Source organism: Chelonia mydas, chromosome 2, assembly GCF_015237465.2.
Source record: "Chelonia mydas isolate rCheMyd1 chromosome 2, rCheMyd1.pri.v2, whole genome shotgun sequence".
Classification (NCBI taxonomy): Eukaryota; Metazoa; Chordata; order Testudines; family Cheloniidae; genus Chelonia; species Chelonia mydas.
Window position 1 is genome coordinate 198,866,364 of NC_057850.1, and position 19,226 is coordinate 198,885,589.

At 42.2% G+C, this 19,226-nt stretch overlaps 1 protein-coding gene across 5 annotated transcripts in view; it reads left to right on the forward strand.

The window, feature by feature from the left end:
• The first annotated feature begins 211 nt into the window (after positions 1 to 211).
• The window catches only part of CPVL (carboxypeptidase vitellogenic like), a 94,263-nt gene continuing 75,248 nt past the window's right edge, over positions 212 to 19,226 (forward strand). For 2 of the 5 annotated variants that reach the window (XR_005224016.2, XR_006288979.1), the window contains exons 1-4: positions 351 to 512; positions 4,749 to 5,085; positions 16,466 to 16,672; positions 17,988 to 18,106. Coding sequence is in view for 3 of the 5 variants with exons in the window: in XM_007053664.4 (XP_007053726.2) it covers positions 16,483 to 16,672; positions 17,988 to 18,106 (309 nt within the window). In the remaining 2 variants the exon portion in view is untranslated. Of the gene's footprint in view, positions 666 to 1,719; positions 1,795 to 4,748; positions 5,086 to 16,465; positions 16,673 to 17,987; positions 18,107 to 19,226 lie in introns of all 5 variants that reach the window. The other 3 variants (XM_043541007.1, XM_007053664.4, XM_037890494.2) reach the window with 3 other exon arrangements.

Genomic DNA, 19,226 nt, shown 5'->3' on the forward strand with positions numbered 1-19,226 from the left:
GCTGTTCAGTTCTTTCCAGTGCGGTTCCTTTAAGAAGTAAAAAGGGGAAGTGACCGGTTCCTGGGAAAGCAGTGCATGAAAGAGTTGGCATAATAACTCTTCAACCACCAGGATGAAAACAGACGGGCCTCCATTTTCCTATGGAGTAGCAAAACACAAACACGTTGTGCAGAACGGCTCCCCTTGCATTGCATGTTTCCCCCCCCCCCCCAGCTCCCAAGGCACTCAGCAGAATTACAGCCCCAAATAAAATGGGGGGCAAATACACAGATTCGTTTACAACGTTTGTGACCCTGCCTGTTTGCTATAGGACGCTGCGGCCCTGCTGCTCCCTGCTGGATGCGACCTGCAAGAGCAGGGGATAGGTTGGGGTCATCTGTTTAAAGCGGGTGCTGGCTGCTACCTTCTTGCCTCCCCTCCCTCAGGGTGTTGCTCCGGCTGTGATTGGTGGAGACTGTCCGCGGGGTGCGTGTGAGCGGGGTTTCTCCTCCCCCACAGCCGGGAGGGGACTGGTGAGTGCTGCGGCGGGTGGGAGCGCGGGGTGCTGCCTGGTCTCTTGCCGGCTGGCTGGCTCTGCACGCCGGGAGCTGGGAAGGGAGCAGTGGCGTTCACCCCCTTCTTGGGGGGGCGGGGGGGAGTGGATGTTGGATGGATTTGCCGCTCCCGTGAGCATTGCAGGGGCCCGCAGCCTGCCACAGCCGGGGGCTGCTGGAGGGGGTCGGGTTATTGAGCGGGCGAGGGTGCAGCAGGAGCGGCGGAGGGGTGTTGGGGAGAATGCAGCAGCAGGGTGGGCGCCAGAGGGCTGGTGGCGTTGCAGTACTAGGGGGTGTGTGCAGAAGAGGGGGAGTTTGCAGAGAGAGAAGTGGGGAGGGTCTAGGGGAGAGGGGGACAGGCTGGGGAAGGAAGGAAGGAAGGAGAAGGCGGCAGGGGGCAGGTAGGTTTGCCTACCAGAGGGATTTCTAGTGACCAGGAGAACTTGAGGAAGGAACTTTGTTTGTGAACAATCGTGTGAGTCTTACTCTACATGCCACTGAAAGAAGCCAGCAATGTAGCCTATGTACTCCGGTAGCCCAGCATGGGTTAAAGGAGCAGTGTAGAGGGTGAGGCATTGCTTAGGCCAGTAAACCCTGAACCCTGTGTACCCAAGTACATACCCTACAGGGCGCTCTATTCAGCCTTTCCTGTCTACAGCTGTGGTGTGTCCCACTGTCCCCCTGCTGCTGGAGCCTTGCCCTGTGGAAGGAAAAGACTCCAGCAGTGAGGAAAGGCCCCAGTGGTGGGGAAGCAGCTGGCAAAGACTTCTGCCAGCTCCCTGCCATTGGAGCTCTTCCCTGTTGCAGGGAAAGGTTCTGGCAGGGGAAAGGTTGGTGGTAAGCTTTTCCCACTCCACTGTCTCCCCCCTTTCAGAGCGTTTCACTGATGTGTAGCGACTCCTGGCAGTGTGGGCACAGCCTGCTTTTCACTGCGGCGAGTGGCTGCGCATACCCTAAACGCTGCTGAAGGTGGTGTGTACTGTAGACATAGCCTTATGGTGCCATAGGTGAAAGGATGACCTTGTGACTAAACTCGTGTAGCCAGGCTAAGGAGGTCTGTTCCTGACTCTGCCTAGCTACCCTGTGTGACCTTGGGCAAGTCACTTTATCTTTTACAGAGTGAGATAGAATCAATAATCCTTACTTAAACACACAGATTTCTGAGGGCTTTTTTTCTCCAGTGCAGGTGGACCCATTACTCTTTGAGTAGCAGAGGAAGGGTGGCCTGACATGGCTGGCCTGATGTTAGGTGGTTGCTGAGGTACACAGGCTCTTGGCAGTCTCCTGTTAATTTCAGCAGCTCAGTTGGGGGAAAAAATGCTACTTCTTACAGAGCTGTCTGGGGCATCAGGACAGACTCTGAAATAGACATCCTTTGTGTTCAGGGACATACACGTCACCATATATTTGTCACAATAAGCTGAGAGTTCCTAGAATTCTGCATAGGAATGCAGGGCTTTTCTGGTCAGCTACTCCAAGATTGAGCCTAAACCCTGCATGAAGATGCAGAATAAGTTACTACTCATGCTGATGGGTGGTTCTTGTTAGCTCTGACCAGGCTAAAAAGGGATCAGCTTGTCTTTATGGGGCAGAGAGGATAGTTGTTCAGAAAGCACTTCAAACAGTTAAAGTGGGGAGGAAAATTTAGGCTGAGGTTTATATTCTGATGCCTGTTCCTTACAATGCCCCTCCTGGAGTTTGGTTTTTAGTATAGACTATATACACTCTCTGTATACACTGTTCAGAGCGGGAGAGGAACTCTACTTCCCACATCAAAAGGACGTTGTAAAGATCAGTATGCACCAATGCTTTGAACATGCAGAGATATTGATAGCTTTTAAAAGACCTTATTAAGGATTCCAGCCCCTGTTAGTCTAGGGTGTCTTGACCAACACTGGAGGTCCAATAGAGAAGTTGCCAGACTTTTCTGAGCCTTGTGATGATATTTTGACTGCAGTCTTCTGTAATAGCTGAAGTAGGAGAGATGTGGATGAGGGAAGAGAGCGATTATGCCAGAAGCTCACAGAAGAGAGCACTGTGGGGAGGCAGCCTCAAAATGTGAAGACTATTCCAAACAATCGGATGTTTTTCTGAGTCTCCAACTGTGACACTTTTTGGGGTTACCTGACAGTTCTGGAATGAATCACTACCACCTACTCACAATGTGCGAGCCTCGTCTGTGCCCACCAGAGGAAACCTTCCCCATCTAATGGGTTGCTGACAACTTGAGTGCTCCAATTTGGGCTCTACAGACCCCACTGATTTTACCTAAAACCATTTAGAAATCAATGCAATTTGTGTGTAGCTGGAGCCGAAGTTTACTGCATTCCTCCAAAACTGAGTGACTTAAATGAAGCAACTAATTAGTAAACAAGTGGAATGATGTTTGTGGGGCAGGAGAGAGATTTACAGGAAGGAAAAAAAAGTTATTTCACAGCCATGAAGGAGTAATTATAAACAGTGAATAAGGACTACTGACCAACCACCAGAGGGCAAACCACTCCTATATTCTCTCTAACATTAGCGTTAGATGCATCAGAATGCCTAATACCTTAGTCATAACTAGAGCTGTGCAAATAACTGACTGATTTGATAGCATTTCCAAAAAGTTTCTGTTTCAGGTTGACCTGAACTGAATGTGGGGTGTGGTTTTTGTTTTTTTTTTTTTTTAATTTTCAGCTAATTGAAAAGTTAGAAGAAAACTTGTTTCAGGTTAAAACATTTTGCTTGACAAATGAAATGTTTCTTTTTGATTTTTGGCCATTTAAAACTGTTTTTTAGGATAAAAGCACGATGCTCTATTCACAAAAGGCTTAGGCACCTCTGGCATGCACAAAACCAAGGTAGGAGTGCCATCTGGGATGTGGGAGAATCCGGTGTGAATCCCTGCCCAGGATCCAGGTTTCTCCTCTTTCCAGTGAGGCCATATGGCTCTTGGTCTTTCCTGTTGAAGTTATTCCACTTGTGTAAATATTTATCGGACCAGGGACTGGAACCTGGGTGTCCCCGCAGTGGGTCCCCTAACTACCAGGCTATAAAGACACTCTCTTTCACACACACTTCCCCACCCACAATGAACTTCAACAGGAGAGACTGAGAAAGACCCACCCCCAGAACACTCTATAGCCAAGTGATAAGGACACTCACCTGGGATGGGAAGGGAGAAAACCTGGATTCCAGTCCTCACTCCAGAGCGGATTTCAAATCTGGGTCTCCAACATCCCAGGTTACTGAGTTCCCTAACTACAGTGTGGGGGTGAGGGGCACCACTATTATCACCTCCTCCTTGGTGTTGTGAATCTAGCCCCCCAAAAATGGTTCAGTTAAAATGAACCCCCAGTTAGACATTTCCTACATTTTTTTCCCCTTTTCTTTGAAATAATTAATCAAAGTTGACATGAATTTGTGAAATGTTTCAATCAACCTGAATGCATTTTTCAGCGAAAAAAAGTTTTGGCTGAAATTTTTTTCCCAACACTAGTCATAACCTCTCTCCTTCATATATCTATGACCTTTGCAAGAGTTCAAAGAAATTTAACTGTGTGGAAAGCTTGAATGGGTAATAAGCCATTTTGGTGCCAGAGGGACAGAAAGAAATTGTGATAAACATTTTATTAATGATCTTAATTTTAAAAAGTGTATGAATTTTGTAACGTTTTTCCATTTAAAAAACCCCCAAAAACGTCCTGCATATTTAGCCTTCAGAGTAAATGTAACATTGAGGCCAAACCAGTTGTATCTAGTCAAAGTTATAGGGATGTGTACCTAAATATAAAACCTACAATGGAACCTTATTGCAAACTTATGTATAGATTCGCTATTGTGCCTCAGTATTATGTACTCCACTAAGTGTAGTTGTCAGGACCCTGTCAAATACACAACATTTAGAGATGAATGTGAATGTAGCCAATTCTGATCAAAGCATCATTATGAAGTCCTATATCTGCTGAGACAGGTGGCCATTGACCTAATCTTTCCACAAAGATACGGTGACATGAAGCATTGTGCCAACATTCCTGGCTGATGTGGCACTGTCATTCCTCTGTCGTGATGTTTTATTAGTGTACCAGTGTTGCAGCCAAATGTTTCTTAAGGAGAAGAATCCAGAATTTGATGTAAAAAAGTCATTTAAAACTATCCGAAGAAGAATCTATCTAGCTATTTTAAAGAAAAAAATAAAACAAATGTATAGTTGATAAACTTTTTCTTGTTCAGGAGTTTAGAGAAGCATCTGATCTAGAAGGTCTTCCTCCTTGAGACAGAGAGCATCTGAGAAGCTTATGAACCTACTGGATTGCAGGCCTGCCAGCAGCTGAAGCCCATTCCATCGGAGTTATTGCTGTTCTGTGGGCGTAAGCATTCTCTGTGGAACTGTGCCAGCAGCTTATCTGGTTATTGCTTAACCAGTTTCCTTGCAATTATTGCTGTACTATGAAGAAAAGTTTTGAAGGCTGTGATTAACAAGTAACTCCACCGGTTGTTGTGGGTACTGTGAATAAATTCCTACTTGTTGGTGCTTGTAAAGCAAGAATTGGGGTAATCATTTTAACAGGTAAGAACTTATTTTTAATATACTTCATTGTCGTTTTGGGTGAACTATTTATATGCTGTGCACTTAACCCAAGACTAACCAGGAAATGTTGAAATATATCACTCATTCTTTTTAATGATTTTTATGAATAATGCAGCTGAAGATAAGAATCTCTGTGGTGTGGTTCTGTCTATTCATGAATTTTTGGCTGCTGTGACTGAGTAACTTATTCAACAACATTTTTTGGCTCTATGTGTGTTTTGATATTTGCTACTAAGAGCGATTTATTTCGCTACTTGCTAAAGGGGTCATGAGTCTTTGCCAAACAAAATGGGAATGCTGTACCATTCTGAAGTATTGTACAGAAACAGATTCCTTTGTTAACTTGTAATGGTTTAAAATAATTCTACTTCGCAAATTTAGCTTCACTGCAATTGAGATGCACGTGGACTGTCATGTTAAAGCTGTTTCACGGAGCAAAGGACTATGTCTAGGAATGTTTTGCAGTAGAGGACTTTATAATATATTCACCCTTTTCCATTGCAATTAATCTAGAGTAACATTTGTGTCCATCACATTTACTTAATTTATAACCAAATCCAGGTTTTTTTTAAACTCTGGGCTCCAAAGGTCAATGATGTACAATAGAGAAACCGTTTGAGACTTGTTTAAGAATTAGATTGAGCATCAAGCACGATCTAGTTATCATGCATACATTGAAACATGGCATTTTGGCTGTCTGCTTGTATTAGTGGCAGTGTAGTAACACTTTCCTAGCCTGCCTAGAAGTAAAAAAACAACATGATGTGTATATTTAGTACACTCAATCTCAAAGTGAAAGGCTTTCAAATTAAATGACACTCCAGTTCTTTAAACTTTTTTTTTTGCTTTTAGTATTTATTGAAATTGAATTTACAAATCCTTGTCATGTAAATATCAGAAACAAAACTCTCATTACAACAGTTCTCTTTTGTTTAAAGAGACATTACACAGAAATACAGTCATCAGATCTTTGTATTTAACAGGGTATTATGATATTACAGAATGAGCATTATTACAACACCTTTGTTAAGTGAAATCTCTATACACACATACTTAACAGGCCAGATATGGCTGTCAGATGTTAATATTAAGAAAAAAAATTGGACAGGCATGCTGGTGGGTTTTTTTTTTTTTTTTTTGGCAGATGAACGTACTTTTTTCTGAGTACTGAATAAAAGGTAACCAAATGTCTAAGCATCTATCTGTCCTCTGTTTTGCTGGTACGTAATTGATGTCTTAATTTTTCTGTAACTACAACTTTTTTTTTTTTTTGGAACCAATAGCCAAGCAGCTACTAGCAGATAAGAGATTAATTCATTTTCTTTTGCATGATCATTTTCACTAGGAAGCCCCAGGAGGATTATCAAAGGGTCATTTGGTAATAAATATCCAACAATTTATGCTTTTGCTTACGGATTGCTTCCCAATATTATGTTGTGGCTGGACATGTCCACTATATATGCATAAAATCTTCTTTCACCACAATTTCTTAAACATTTTTCCACATTCAATATCTCTCTATTTTTTAACCTGTCTGGTGTGAGGTACCATTGAACTGGTATCTTAAAGAATTTTTCTTTTATTGTACTGCAGACTGAGGTTGCTGATCATCTTTTCCAGATCAATCCCCATTCTTATAGTGTAATTTTTGTATCTGCATCCTTTTCCCAGTGTATGATATAGGGACACTTTTGGGGGGGCGGAGAGGGGGGGGAGGAAAGCTGTCTGCAAAGATTGATATAAATGAGTTTTGTTTCTTAATTGTCCAGATGCTATCACTTCTTCTGTTGTTAGCTTTCTGAACAAAAGAGGTTTCTAGAAAGTTGAGAGAAACAGTGCCTGATTTGAAAGTACTGGTACTATGGGAGAGTGGGCCAGTTCAAGTTAGTTTTGATCTCTAAATAAGTTAGAAAAGTTTCTTTACTCAATAGCTGGCCAACTGTGTGTATTCCATGGGTCTCCCAATCTTTGAAGATCTCTGGTTTGTGATTTTGGTTAAAATCTGGATTATTTGCAATGGGTGTCATTGGTGAACTAAACAATCAGCTTTAACACGAGGTAGGTAGTTTATCTTTACAGATTAGGAAAGAGTACTGTGGGGTAAATGAATTACTTATGGTCATCCAGAAAGTATGTGATGCAGCTTTGACTAGAGCCCATACTGCTGCCGCCTCCTAGTCATGTGCCACAAAACCATCTTTCCCTTAAATGATGAATAGTGTGTTTGCCCCAGTGAACATGCATGACAGGAGTTTGAATTCTTTATCGCCTTTGAGAAGTAACTTGGAGATTGGAGTTTTATAGCACTTTAAAGCAAAGTTCTGGGTTATGTTATATTCCAGTTCAGTTTTATAAGCTGAACTCTATAATTTAGAACTCTGCCTGTAAATGAACAGAACAGCATTAAAGCAGTGGTTATAAATTGATTCCAGTGGAACATGTTTCTCTATTTTTTTCATTGTGAAGTATCCATTCTGAGCAGATTTTTCACTAGAAGGTTAAATAATGAATATCCATTTACATGATAAACCAAAGGCTGTTTTATCCAGATTGTGGCTGGGAAGGTAGTATAAAATCTCAAGATCTCTAAATCAATTTCTTGCAAGAATTCTGCCGTTGCTTTCAGTTATTCACTGAAGCGTGATTTTAGTGTTAATGAAAAGTGCTAGACTGACTTAGTGGTAGCTCTAATTTGAGACATTGTCCAGCTCAGAAAAATGAAAGTGAATCAATCTCCCCAGTTCTATGCCACTTGCCTTCAAGACACTCCTCTTTAATTCCGCCTGCTATATATCTACATTCCTCTACTGTATCCCATTCAGATCACTACACCTTATCCAGATTTCTCTCCTGACCCCTCTCTCTGCCCACTTCTGACTTGTGAGACTCCTTTGACATTTATGCTGTACAACTGGAACTTCCTCACAGAATTTATAAAGATCCACCTATTCCACTCTGTTGATAATGAACTTGCCATTCTCTGTCTATATACAGTAATAAGTAGAACCACCTTGTGCTTTTAAGAAGTGGAATATGGACTCTGTTACTTGTTTGGTATAGTTCTCCTATTCATGACAGAGCACCATGCACCCTTGCAGCACTTAATATGTGTCATTCTTAGCTTCAGACTTAACGGTGTAGAACTTCTGTCATCAAGAAGAAAAAAGGCCTATGTAGGGCAACTGCATCAGTTTCCTATATTGTGGTTTACTTTCCAGCAAGGGCTCAAAAGCAGCAATAGCATTTCAAGGAAGGCACCTGCACTTCATTGAATATCCACAGCAAAGGAACTGAAAGGCACTTCTGAAACTCAATTGATCCTCCTAAAATGCTGACCTAGCAACACCATTGCTGAGATTTAGAAACTGAAGTCCTCTTTATTCCGAGAACATGAATAGCAGCAGTGCAAGCATCTCAACCCTGTTATGCAGAGACCACTTCTGTATTTAAGAAGGAGCACTTAGGTTGAAAATATTGGGGGATGAGGATGATTTTTCAAAAAAGCCTTATTGAGCTGAGAGTAATGTCAAATCAGAGTGAAGGGAGGAATAATGGATTAGCTTTCCTTTCCTCATAAACCTGCCTGCCTCTGTAGGTACAGTTGGGCTGGCATTGCAGCATATTCATACAGAAATAAGGTGGGTGGGGGGAAGAGGCAGAAAATAACTATAGAATTGACTCTTCTGCACTACTTAAAATCCTAGATGTAGTTTGTGGGATAGGAGTGGTAGGTGGGGAGGTTGATTCCATAGATCCACTGCTGGGGGAAAAAGTGTTAAAATTCCTATGGTCAGATTCTGCTACTCGGTCATAGTGAGTAGCACCTTGCTCTGCAAACAGCTCCTTGCAGTCAGTCAGCGGGACTGCACATGTAGTAATGCAGCAGCAGTACTATGCATTGTAAAAGTGGCAAAATCTTGGTCCTTAGTTGGGAAGTATATTTAGAGCCAAAAGGAAAACCTTTTTAGTTCAATTAAATTATAAAGTACAAAATTTACTTGTCACTTTTTTATCCCAAGGTGCGAAAACGGACACTGATCATGGGAAAACTGACCTTCTTGCTGATTTCTGACATGACTTTTCTGGAAGCAGCACCTCCATCCTGCCAGATGGAGGATGCTAACTCTTTTTCTCCTGTTTTTCCTAAACCCTGTTGTCTCTTTGTCCTCCATCTTCATTCACTCCATTTCCCATTGCGACGACATGACTTCATTTTTCTAAATTTGTGGCTTCTTGTGCAAACCAGGAGGATACACTATTATACACAATTATTTAAGGAATTATGTAGTTTAATATACATTTATTCAGATTCTTTTTACATTTATTATGTTAGAAAATGGTGCATGATGAATTTCTTTGATTGTTTAACTTGTAATTTGTAAACTTTATTTGGATGGAAATTCAAAGTCATTCAAAAATGCACAAACAGAATTCAAATATTTATTAATAAAAGTACCTTAAATATGCTGCATACATAAACTTTTTTTTCTTATCAAAACATGTTTTTTCTTTTAAAACTGGTTTATTAAAATAAGGAAAGTATGATCTGTAGTTTAGTGAATTGAACTGATTGTTTCTGGTCAATGTGTCCATCTTTCTTAGTTTTTTATTATAGATAGGAAGAGGAAAACAAGCTTTCCTGCTTTTCAACTTCCAGTTGTTTCTTAACTTTGAATGAACTAGTCACTGAACTGAGTTAGTTGAATAAACTGAAATGAAGAAAATGTTTTCTGTACCTGCAGAAGAGGCTACTGCTGTCAAAAGCTGGTTTAGCATCTGAACGAATTCTACTTCCAGGTGCTAAGCCAGTGATTGCCACCAGTTCAGTGATTTGCCCTTCTTTAAAACTTGGCAGCAAACATACTGATTAATATTTTTGTACTTAATTAAAATGTTGTTAATAGATTAAAAGACACTTAGACTTCAACATAAACTGTCAATTTCAAATTTAATTTTAAATAGGTTTTTTTGAAGTGTACTTAATTTAAATGAAAAATTTCAGTTTTAATAAAAAATCTGATTTAAAAAATGTTTTGTTTTCCCCCTTGCCTTGCCCTGAGCCTTTTCTTCTCTAGACTACATGTTCCAGTTCTTTCAATCTTTTCTCATAGGTCTTGTTTTCTAAACTTCTTATCATTTTTGTTACCGTCCTCTGAACTTTCTCCAATTTGTTCACATCTTTCTTAAAGTATGATGCCCAAAACTGGACACAGTACTCCAGCTGAGCCTCACCAGTGCTGAATAGAGTGGAAAAATATGACACTCTTGTTAATACATCTCAGAGTGACGTTTGCCTTTTTTGCAACAGCATCACACTGTTGTCTCATTCAATTAGTGGTTTCTATAGCCCACCAGATTTTTTTTTTATTTTATTTTATTTTTGCAGTACAGCTGCTTAGTCTGCAATTTCAGATTTTGTATTTGTGTATTTGATTTTTTTCCTTCCTAAGTGTAGTAGTTCAGTACTTTGCACTTGTCCTGATTAAATTTCATCTTCTTGATAACAGAGAATTCCTCTGAAATCATCAAGATAATTTTGAATTCTACTCCTGTCCTCCATGTTTAGAAAATGTGTTAGCTATTGTATTAATTAACATGTTGAAAACACTACGTAACATCCAGTATACTCAGGTAGTAGTATAGTAACTTATTAGCTGTCATGTTTGGTAGACAAACCTCATTTTCCCAGTGTAGAAAAGATGTCTGAGTCTTCAAACAGCCTGAAACAATAGCTATAACAGGGGTGGGCAAACCTGAGGGCTGCATCTGGGTGTGGAAATTGTATGGCAGGTCATGAATGCCTGATAGTGAAGGGGTACTTTATGGGATGTAGCATGGGGGGGGCTCTATAATGGATGTTACTGAGGAGGGGCTTATGGGGGGGCTCTACAGGGGGAGGTACTGGGGACTCCTAGGTGCCCTGCCAGCAGTGACACCAAGGCGGCCGTACCAGGCACCGCTACAGGCCGAGGCACCCTAGCTGGCACGGGTGCAGCCCCTGGGTGGTTTCGAGGGTGGGGCCATAGAAGACGAGGAGGGGATTGGGCGGGCTGCTGTGTAGGGGTGGGGTTCCGATCCCGGAAACAGCACAGTGAAGTCGCGCCTGCATAGTGTGGCGCTGTGTGCCGGCAGATGGTGCTGATCGAGGGAATTGTGAGTCGGGGGCTGGGGAGCACCGGGCGGGTGGAGCGGGAGCTCGAGGGCCGGATAAAAATGTCAGACAGGCTGGAAGCAGCCCTTGGACTGTAGTTTGCCCAGCCCTGAGCTATAATATTGATGTTTGTTGTCCTAGTTCCCCTAAAGATGCCAACATTGTTAATTGTTTCCACTGAGGGGGGCAGCCGTGAAGTAATGTAGTAAGCTCCTTAGGTTCTGCAGCACCCTTTTGCAGTAGACTAGAAAATGTGTGGCAGTTTCATTTAAATTTCAAAGTAGAGGGTTCTTTTTTAAAAAAAAAAAGAAGAATGAAATATGCCTTGGAACCCAACCCCAGTTGTGGACCTCGTGCTTAGTACTGTACAAGCACAGAACAAAAAGACAGCCTCTGCCCAAATAGCTTCCTAGACTCCCTCCCCAGATGCCATGAAAGTCCCATCTCTCTTCCCTAGCCCCTCGAACCTCCAAAGGAGTAGCATGGGCTACTGTACTGATTTTTTTTTTTTTTAATTAAAAAAATTAAATAACGCTACCACACTTTCCAGTGTGCTGCTCCAAGGGTACTGCCGAATTTAGGGTTAACTGTCCATGGAATACACTGGCTTGGCTGTATTGCACCATATGAAGTTGAATCAGCAGGGTTTGAAGAGTGAAATCTCATCCTGCATGGTCACCCAGGTTGCCTTTTCACTAGTTTCCATTCCCCAAGACTGGGCTTGCCGGATAACATTGTCTTCCTCGTTAAATCCATAAAAGGAAATAACTCGTAATGCTAGGCAGTGTATTCACTAAATGGTTGGCTGACTTTATGTAGGTGTAAGTAGTGGTTTTTTTCACATTATGATGAAAGTGTATAGTTCAATGCGTTACTTTCAGTTCCATCTTTTTAATTTGCCTCACATTCTAAGCTTACAATATAGTCTTGCTGCTACTGAACCACGTAACTGGGATGTTCTTGCACATTGCTAAGAAGTGAAAAAGTGTAAGGAACCATCTACCTAACTGCTTCTTGTACCACTTGCATCATGTGCTACGTTGCTGAACTGAGAGGCTCAAGAAGCACTTAGTTTTGTTTCTATTAAGCACTGTGATCACAATCAATCCAGAATAAGCCTCTTAATAATTATCAAGAAGAATGGCTGTATTTTAGCAGCTATATGGGAACAAGGACTACAAATACAAAGTGAAACAGGAACTGGGCATTACCAGTAAGATATGCTGGACACATTAAAACCATGTATTACCGTTGTGTTCTTTCTAAAGAGACACTTAATTTCCACATAAATGGGCAGACCCAGGGGCATAACTCAACTGCACAATGCACTGGTAATGGAGGGTGTGTGTGTGCATGCATGTGCAAATCTGGTTTAAAGCTCAGTTTTTCACCCTCCTTAATCCTGCTGTTCTGTACAGGGATGCTCTAGCTTACTGTACTTTGGCAGCAACTGTCTCAAGGGGCTGAAGATGCAGCAGAGGATCATGGTGGAAGGACATCTTGACCCCCTCCTGCAATAACACCCCTTCTTCCTGCTACACCTGTAGCATGGGGGTGCGTGTGTGTACAGGGATAAGCGACTCCAAGAGCCCCTCCATCTGTTATATGCCACAAAAGGATCACCATTACATTGGGGTGATCTTTCTTTGTCTGGTTAAGATAGCTTTGAGACGGGATTATACTTGCAGTGAATTGCTCTGCTTTGAAGCATTTGGCCTATGATAAATTTGTTCCATCAAAGTAGCTCAACATACTTCTAGATGGATTTGTCACTGAAAAGCTAATCTTTTTACTGAACACTTTAATTTTCTTAAACACATTTGAAAAGAACATCAGTTTATAAAGAGCTGGAATTAGGTTAGCTACTTAAACATCAATGTGAGCTGTTACCTCATCTTTATTTTTGACATTACTAGCTTCCTACAGTGATGTTTAAAGTAGCCGATTTGGATCCTAGAAACTACTTGTCTCATGTATTCTGTTGTCCCAAGGTAGCACTTACTTAGACTCCTCTGTCTAAAACAGCTTGCTGGTTGTTGATATAAATCCACACCACACGCACGCAAATAGTTAAAAGATAATGGCAAAGGTCTCGTATGGAGATGGCAAAGTCCTCGTATATTGCTTTTTGTAGTAGCCCAATAGACTAGGGTTACCTCCTTTCTAATTACTGGTAACTGGATTCTCGAAGCCCCACACCCTGTCCTGCCTCTTCCTCAGCCCTGCCCCTGCTCCACCGCTTCCCCCAAGGCCTTGTCCACGTCTCTTGCTTCTCCCCCCGGGCCACCTTGCAAGTAGGAGGTAGCCCTGTCTGAGCAGGGGCTGGCATGGGTTAATGACCTGGCATCTCCCCATGCCCTGTGGTAACTGGGCTTTTTGCTTCGGGTGCCATTTAGGGTTGCCAGGTCCCCAAAACCAGACACCCGGCAACCCTAAAAGGCAACCTAAACACAGAAGCCAAAAAACAGACCCGTCTGGGTAAAACCTGGACAGGTGGCAACCCTACAATAGACTAGCAGTGGCTTGCTAAATGGGACTGATAGGGTGTATAGACCTCACACTGGTGAGGTGGATGCCAAGGTGCCCTGGGTGCAGGGCTAGTTCCAGACCTGTCAGTCCTGTGTGGGAGGAGAAGGCCTTTAAAAGGGAAGAAACTCCAGTCAGCTGGGGGGAAAGGAGCAGAAGTGCCTTTCAAGGGAGACACCTGGAGCCCAGAGTTGGGAGCCCTTCACTCCAACCCTACAGAGAGTGCAGAGAACTCCCAGGGTAAGCTAGAGAGATTTATGAAGGCCTGCAAAGGGCCAGGGGCCCTTACAAGTTGCAAGGAGCTGGGGCCTGGGCTGAAGACACCCAGTTATTTACACTGGATGTAGTCAGATTCCCCACCTGGGTGAGAAACCCCAGGGGGCCCTTTTGTGGCACTATTTGCATGAGTAAGTGCAGTTGTATAACTGGGCACTGATCAAAAGGAGCCTGGAAGGGCTCAACACAGACAGTGTCCAGTTAGCGTTAGCTTGACGACTAAATCCCCTCACATGTAAAATGTCTATCTGGCATTCTCTTTCAAAAACAGAGCTGCATTATCACAGGGGGTCAGCAAAAGCACCGCAACCACTGGAAGTAGCTTGGGTAGGAGGACATGGTACCCTTTGGCACTTCAAAAGTAGACTTGGCGTCCTGAGAGCTTGATGCACGCTGGAAGCTTTCTCGATCACAGGCATTTTTAAATGCTTCTTTTCCGTAGAGTGGAGTGCAGTTAATGTGAAACCAGTTGTAAGATATACTGCTGACTTTTGTCCTTGTATAATGGATTTTCAGTAGGATCCATGAACTTTTTTCACATTGGGGAAAATTTGAAGCATGCTTAAACGTTCTTAAATTCTGAGGGCTTCCTGTATGTTACGATTAGTGGGGCCTTTTTATTAGTGTCTGCCTTGCAGGAAGGTCACAAGAACATTGAAGTACATGTACTTAAATATATTACGGTCTTTTAAAATGAATGACTTAAAATAGTGAAGAAAAACTTGAATTGAAGCAGCTACAAAAATCCAAGCAAAAGCATCAGTTTTCTTCTGCAATGATTTTCTCCAGGGCTAAAACTGGAAAGAAGGGTAAGAGGAAACATTCTGAGGTCATTCTGTTCTTAGCAGAGATGTGCGTGACAGTAAACGTTCATTTGTCATAAATCTGCAATACAAGAAAATCAATTTAGAGCTAGGGTAAACTTCTTTTGCATTAGAGAGCAGTTCTGTTGCTGCATGATCTCTGAACACAGCTGGAATGATCATTGATTTACTTTGGTCTCTTAAGCCTTGTCAGTATTTACAGAGGGCCTGTGTAAGGAAGCAGTATCTCTTGCGATTTTAAACTGCTGCTTCTAACATGGCTCCAGCCCCAATGTGGAAGGGGCCCTAAATGTAACAGCTTGTGTAAATATGTATATCTTTACATGTATATTAACTTTTCAATAAAACTGAGACAGAGGGCTGAAATGTTTGCACTTCCTTATGTTTTGTTTCTTATGTAATGTCTCTCTTAATTCCAAGGGATACTCTGTGTGTGGGGGGGGGGGGGGGGCGGGGGAGGGCTGTAATTGGGCTCCTGAGGTACACTACATGCTTGTAAGAGAGTTGCTGCCTCTGCTTAATCTTTTTAGATGTACCACTGCCTTGGTTTCCCCTTTGTATATAACAGCATGCCGCAAATCTTAGTAACATATAAGATCTTCCTTCTGGGTCTTCAAATACCATTCAAAATGGCCTCCACCCTTTACATAGACTTGAGAAACCCTGCTTTCTCCTAAGTCCTGGGGCCCATCCCTTAATGAGAGAGTTCCAGGCAGCTGGTTCACTGCTCAGCTACAAGGGTTCACACTATCGCCAGGCTGTCCGTGGCTTGCTTACCATTTTCTTGCCCCAGCCCTGTTTGGGCTCACACTGTTTTATTAGACCCTCAGAGAGCTCATGCAGCTCTTTTTCCTCTTTGGTCACAGGGATTTAGTCCTTGGCCCAGCCTCTCTTCAGCTATTTCCCTGGGCTCTGCCATGAGGAAAGTAACAGCTCTACCCCAGGCTTCCCCAGGGAGAGGCTTTCAAGCAGCCCCGGCTTCTCACACAGGCCCTCTCCCAGACTGGGCAACTGGGCTTGACTTTTATTGTCTGCTTTCTGTGTTGGTGTTTTGTTCCTTACAACCATTGAAGGAGAAACAATATTGAATGCTGCACATAGGACTTGCATGTAGGTTGTTTTTAAAATGCAAAAATCACTTTTTTAACTCTGATGTGGGTGTGGGCCTGAGCCAATATCCCAGAGGGAAACCACTCCAAAGTTCAAGATACTAAAGAGCAAGACTTGTACTCTGTAGTTTGGGCCGCTCTCTGGTTTAAGAATAATATTACTGAGGTGGGATCTTGCCTCTTAAGAATATTTGTGAAAGCTTTCCAGGTCCCCCTCAGTAGTGCAAGTTGTCTGCTTTCTGCTTGTAAGACAGCAGCAACTCTACACTTCTGCTTTAATGCTGTGGAAGTGAGAACAACTTAAAGAAGTGAAAGTGCTTTGTTCTGTGTTAGATAATGGGTGACTACAAGATTCCTAATAGCGTGTTAAGATGGCGATAAAACTATGACATGAGAAACCATTAAGCAAAACACAGTGATTGCAGCAGCAAGTTCCTTTTTGTATCTGACTTGTGGTATGCTTTCTTTTCTAGAGGGATTAAATGACAAAATGTGGAAGGCGACTGTTCTGCTGACTTTGCTGAGCCTGAGTGTGACCTTTGAGCTAGGTCGTGCTCATAAACAATGGAGTGCCTTTCGCAGCATGTTTAGAAGGATCAAGTGTTCCACACCATCAAAAGGAGACCCAGGGCACCCGCTCTTCCTTACCCCTTATATTGAAAGTGGGAGAACTGAGGAAGGTAAGAAGAAGTTTACAAACTACCTGCCTAGAAAACCTACCTCTTTCTAAACTTTCTGTAGAACCTTACTAACTTGCACCTAATGACTGGGAACAGCTGTCAATTACTGAAGCTTGGCAGCTATAGGGTATGTCTACACAGAGACAAATAGACCTGTGGCTGGCCCAGGTCAGCTGACTTGGGTTCCGGGGCTGAAAAATTGCTGTGTAGATGTTTGGGCTTGGGCTGGCGCCTGAAATCTCTGAGGATGGAGGGTCCCAGAGCTCAGGATACAGCCTGAACCTGAATTTCTACACAGCAAATTTTAGCCCGGCAGCCCGAGCCCAAGTCAGCTGACCTGCGGGGCTTTTATCCCCGCATAGACATTGAACAATGAGGAGATGGTGCAGCATAATGAACTGTTCGCTTGGCAAGTGCAGATTTAGTTAGCTGTGATGCTACATAAAATACTACTAAACATAATGTAAAATAGTCTTTTAAAAGTAATGAGGTATTAGAAACTTGAAGCCTAACTATAGCCCTCTGCTGTGGAAGTGCCTTGAGAAGTACGGAGATAGAAGAATAAGAATTTTGATGAGTAAAATCTCACTAGTTAATGCGCAATCTCATTTTAACACCTCTAAAATTGTTCACTTAGATTGGTACAAACGTGACAAACGACATGGATGTAGGAGGTGACTAAGCTGGTTCAGATGTTGCATCTCATACAAGAAAAGTTGCATCCGAGAGAGGGCCTGATTGATGAGAGAAACTCCATTGCTTTTCTTGTATCTGTTTTACTCGTTGATTTTTAGTAAGGGGATCAGTGTTCTTCCTCTTCCCCTGATTGTTGTACGTGTGTGTTTGTAGTAAATGTAGAATTGAGATATATGTAAATTCTAAATTCAGGCTTATCTCTAGACCTGGCACACAGAATCTGAACCATCCCAGCCTTTGGAAAGTTTCAGTTTGGAACTTTGCATCTTAGAATCCCGCTAATATCCTTAATGCTGAGGGAAAGGGAGGTATTTCTGTATTCAGGCTGTGGAAATTTTGAGAACCAGAAGTGCTCTTGGATGTTGCCTCCCATTCACAATTGAGGTCTTCAGAGTGATGAATTCCCATTCCAGACCCCGTGGAGAAAGGGTAGGCTCCAGGAAGTATGGCTTCTTGAGGGGTGGTATTTGCTATGGGAGGGGAGTGGATAGTGGGCTGTTCTTCTCTCGTCAGTAAGGGATCTGTATGTCCTTGGGTTTATTCCTTGTAATGACAGACATGTTAACCTGAATACCCTTCTCTTTATTAATGCTTGTTTGAATCTTTTTGGTCTCTCTAGGAAGGCAGTTAAGTTTGGTTGGCCCTCTCCAAGGAGTAAATGTGAAGAGTTACTCTGGCTATCTCACAGTGAACAAGACTCACAACAGCAATCTCTTCTTCTGGTTCTTCCCTGCTGAGGTAAACGTACTACTGAGGTGAAATACTCCTGTGCCATTTAAACAACAAAACAGCCCTCTCTCCCCATACTTATGGCATTGCTTAGTGTATTTACAACAGAAAGCTGACGTTACAGAATAGCAGTACTTTACCTTGAAAGCTAGGCATAACACAAGCCAAACATGAATTTCTATTTAATAAGGGTGAACATTTATTTAATGGTAGCCAGACAACACAATAAATTCCTCTTGAAATGATTGCTTGTACTTTACCTCCTTCTTTTCCCCAGCCACAGCATTCTAGTTGGCTGCAGGTTGGCTTGAAATGGCTGTAGACTGACTTGAAGTCCAAAATTGATCCCAGATCTGTGTGTGTGTGTGTGTGGTATCTATCAAACTTGTGCAAACTTGCTGTAATGTAGGGAAGCTGCGTCTAGAGGGGGTTTCGTAATTAAAGCAACTTTATAGAAACAGGCAACAGATTGAAATGAGATTATCATTGAAGTGAGATTGAAATGGTTATCACTTTTGTTATTGCTAATTAATTTTTTGTATCTTTACCCACACTGTGCTAGTCTCTTCCTTGTCCTCACTAGCCTTCTTGTTTGTGACCTTCTGCCTCTTCCTTCTTATGTCTCCTGTATAGATTGGACTTTTGTCAATCTGTTCCTTAGCTGAGAATTATTCCAAGCTCTAATTATGCCCATTTCATCATGTATAGGATAGAAAGCTTGTCATTGTAACTTTGTTTTCTTAAAAATAAATCTTGGATGACCTTTTTTTTTTTAAATGGGGAAAATAACTTTCTAATCTTGGCCTTCAGTATTAACTATTAGATTGCAGGGGGATTCATTTAATATTCTGAAATTACTAGAGAATATAGGGGAAGCTGTATTGAAATATAGTATTGAACCTTAGAGAGCTGATATTTTCCAAACTGTTAGCAAAATGAATCCCTTGAGAGGATGGATGACATGTGCAATCTCCAACAGGTGTATATGGTTTATTTACTAAACTCCCCCCCAACCTAAAATCAACTAGCCCAGCTTTATATTATTTTTTTGCTCTGAGAGGATACTGATGTGCTGTACCAGCTTGTATAATGGAGTTTTAATTTTTAAATTATGCCCGCATCTAAAGGG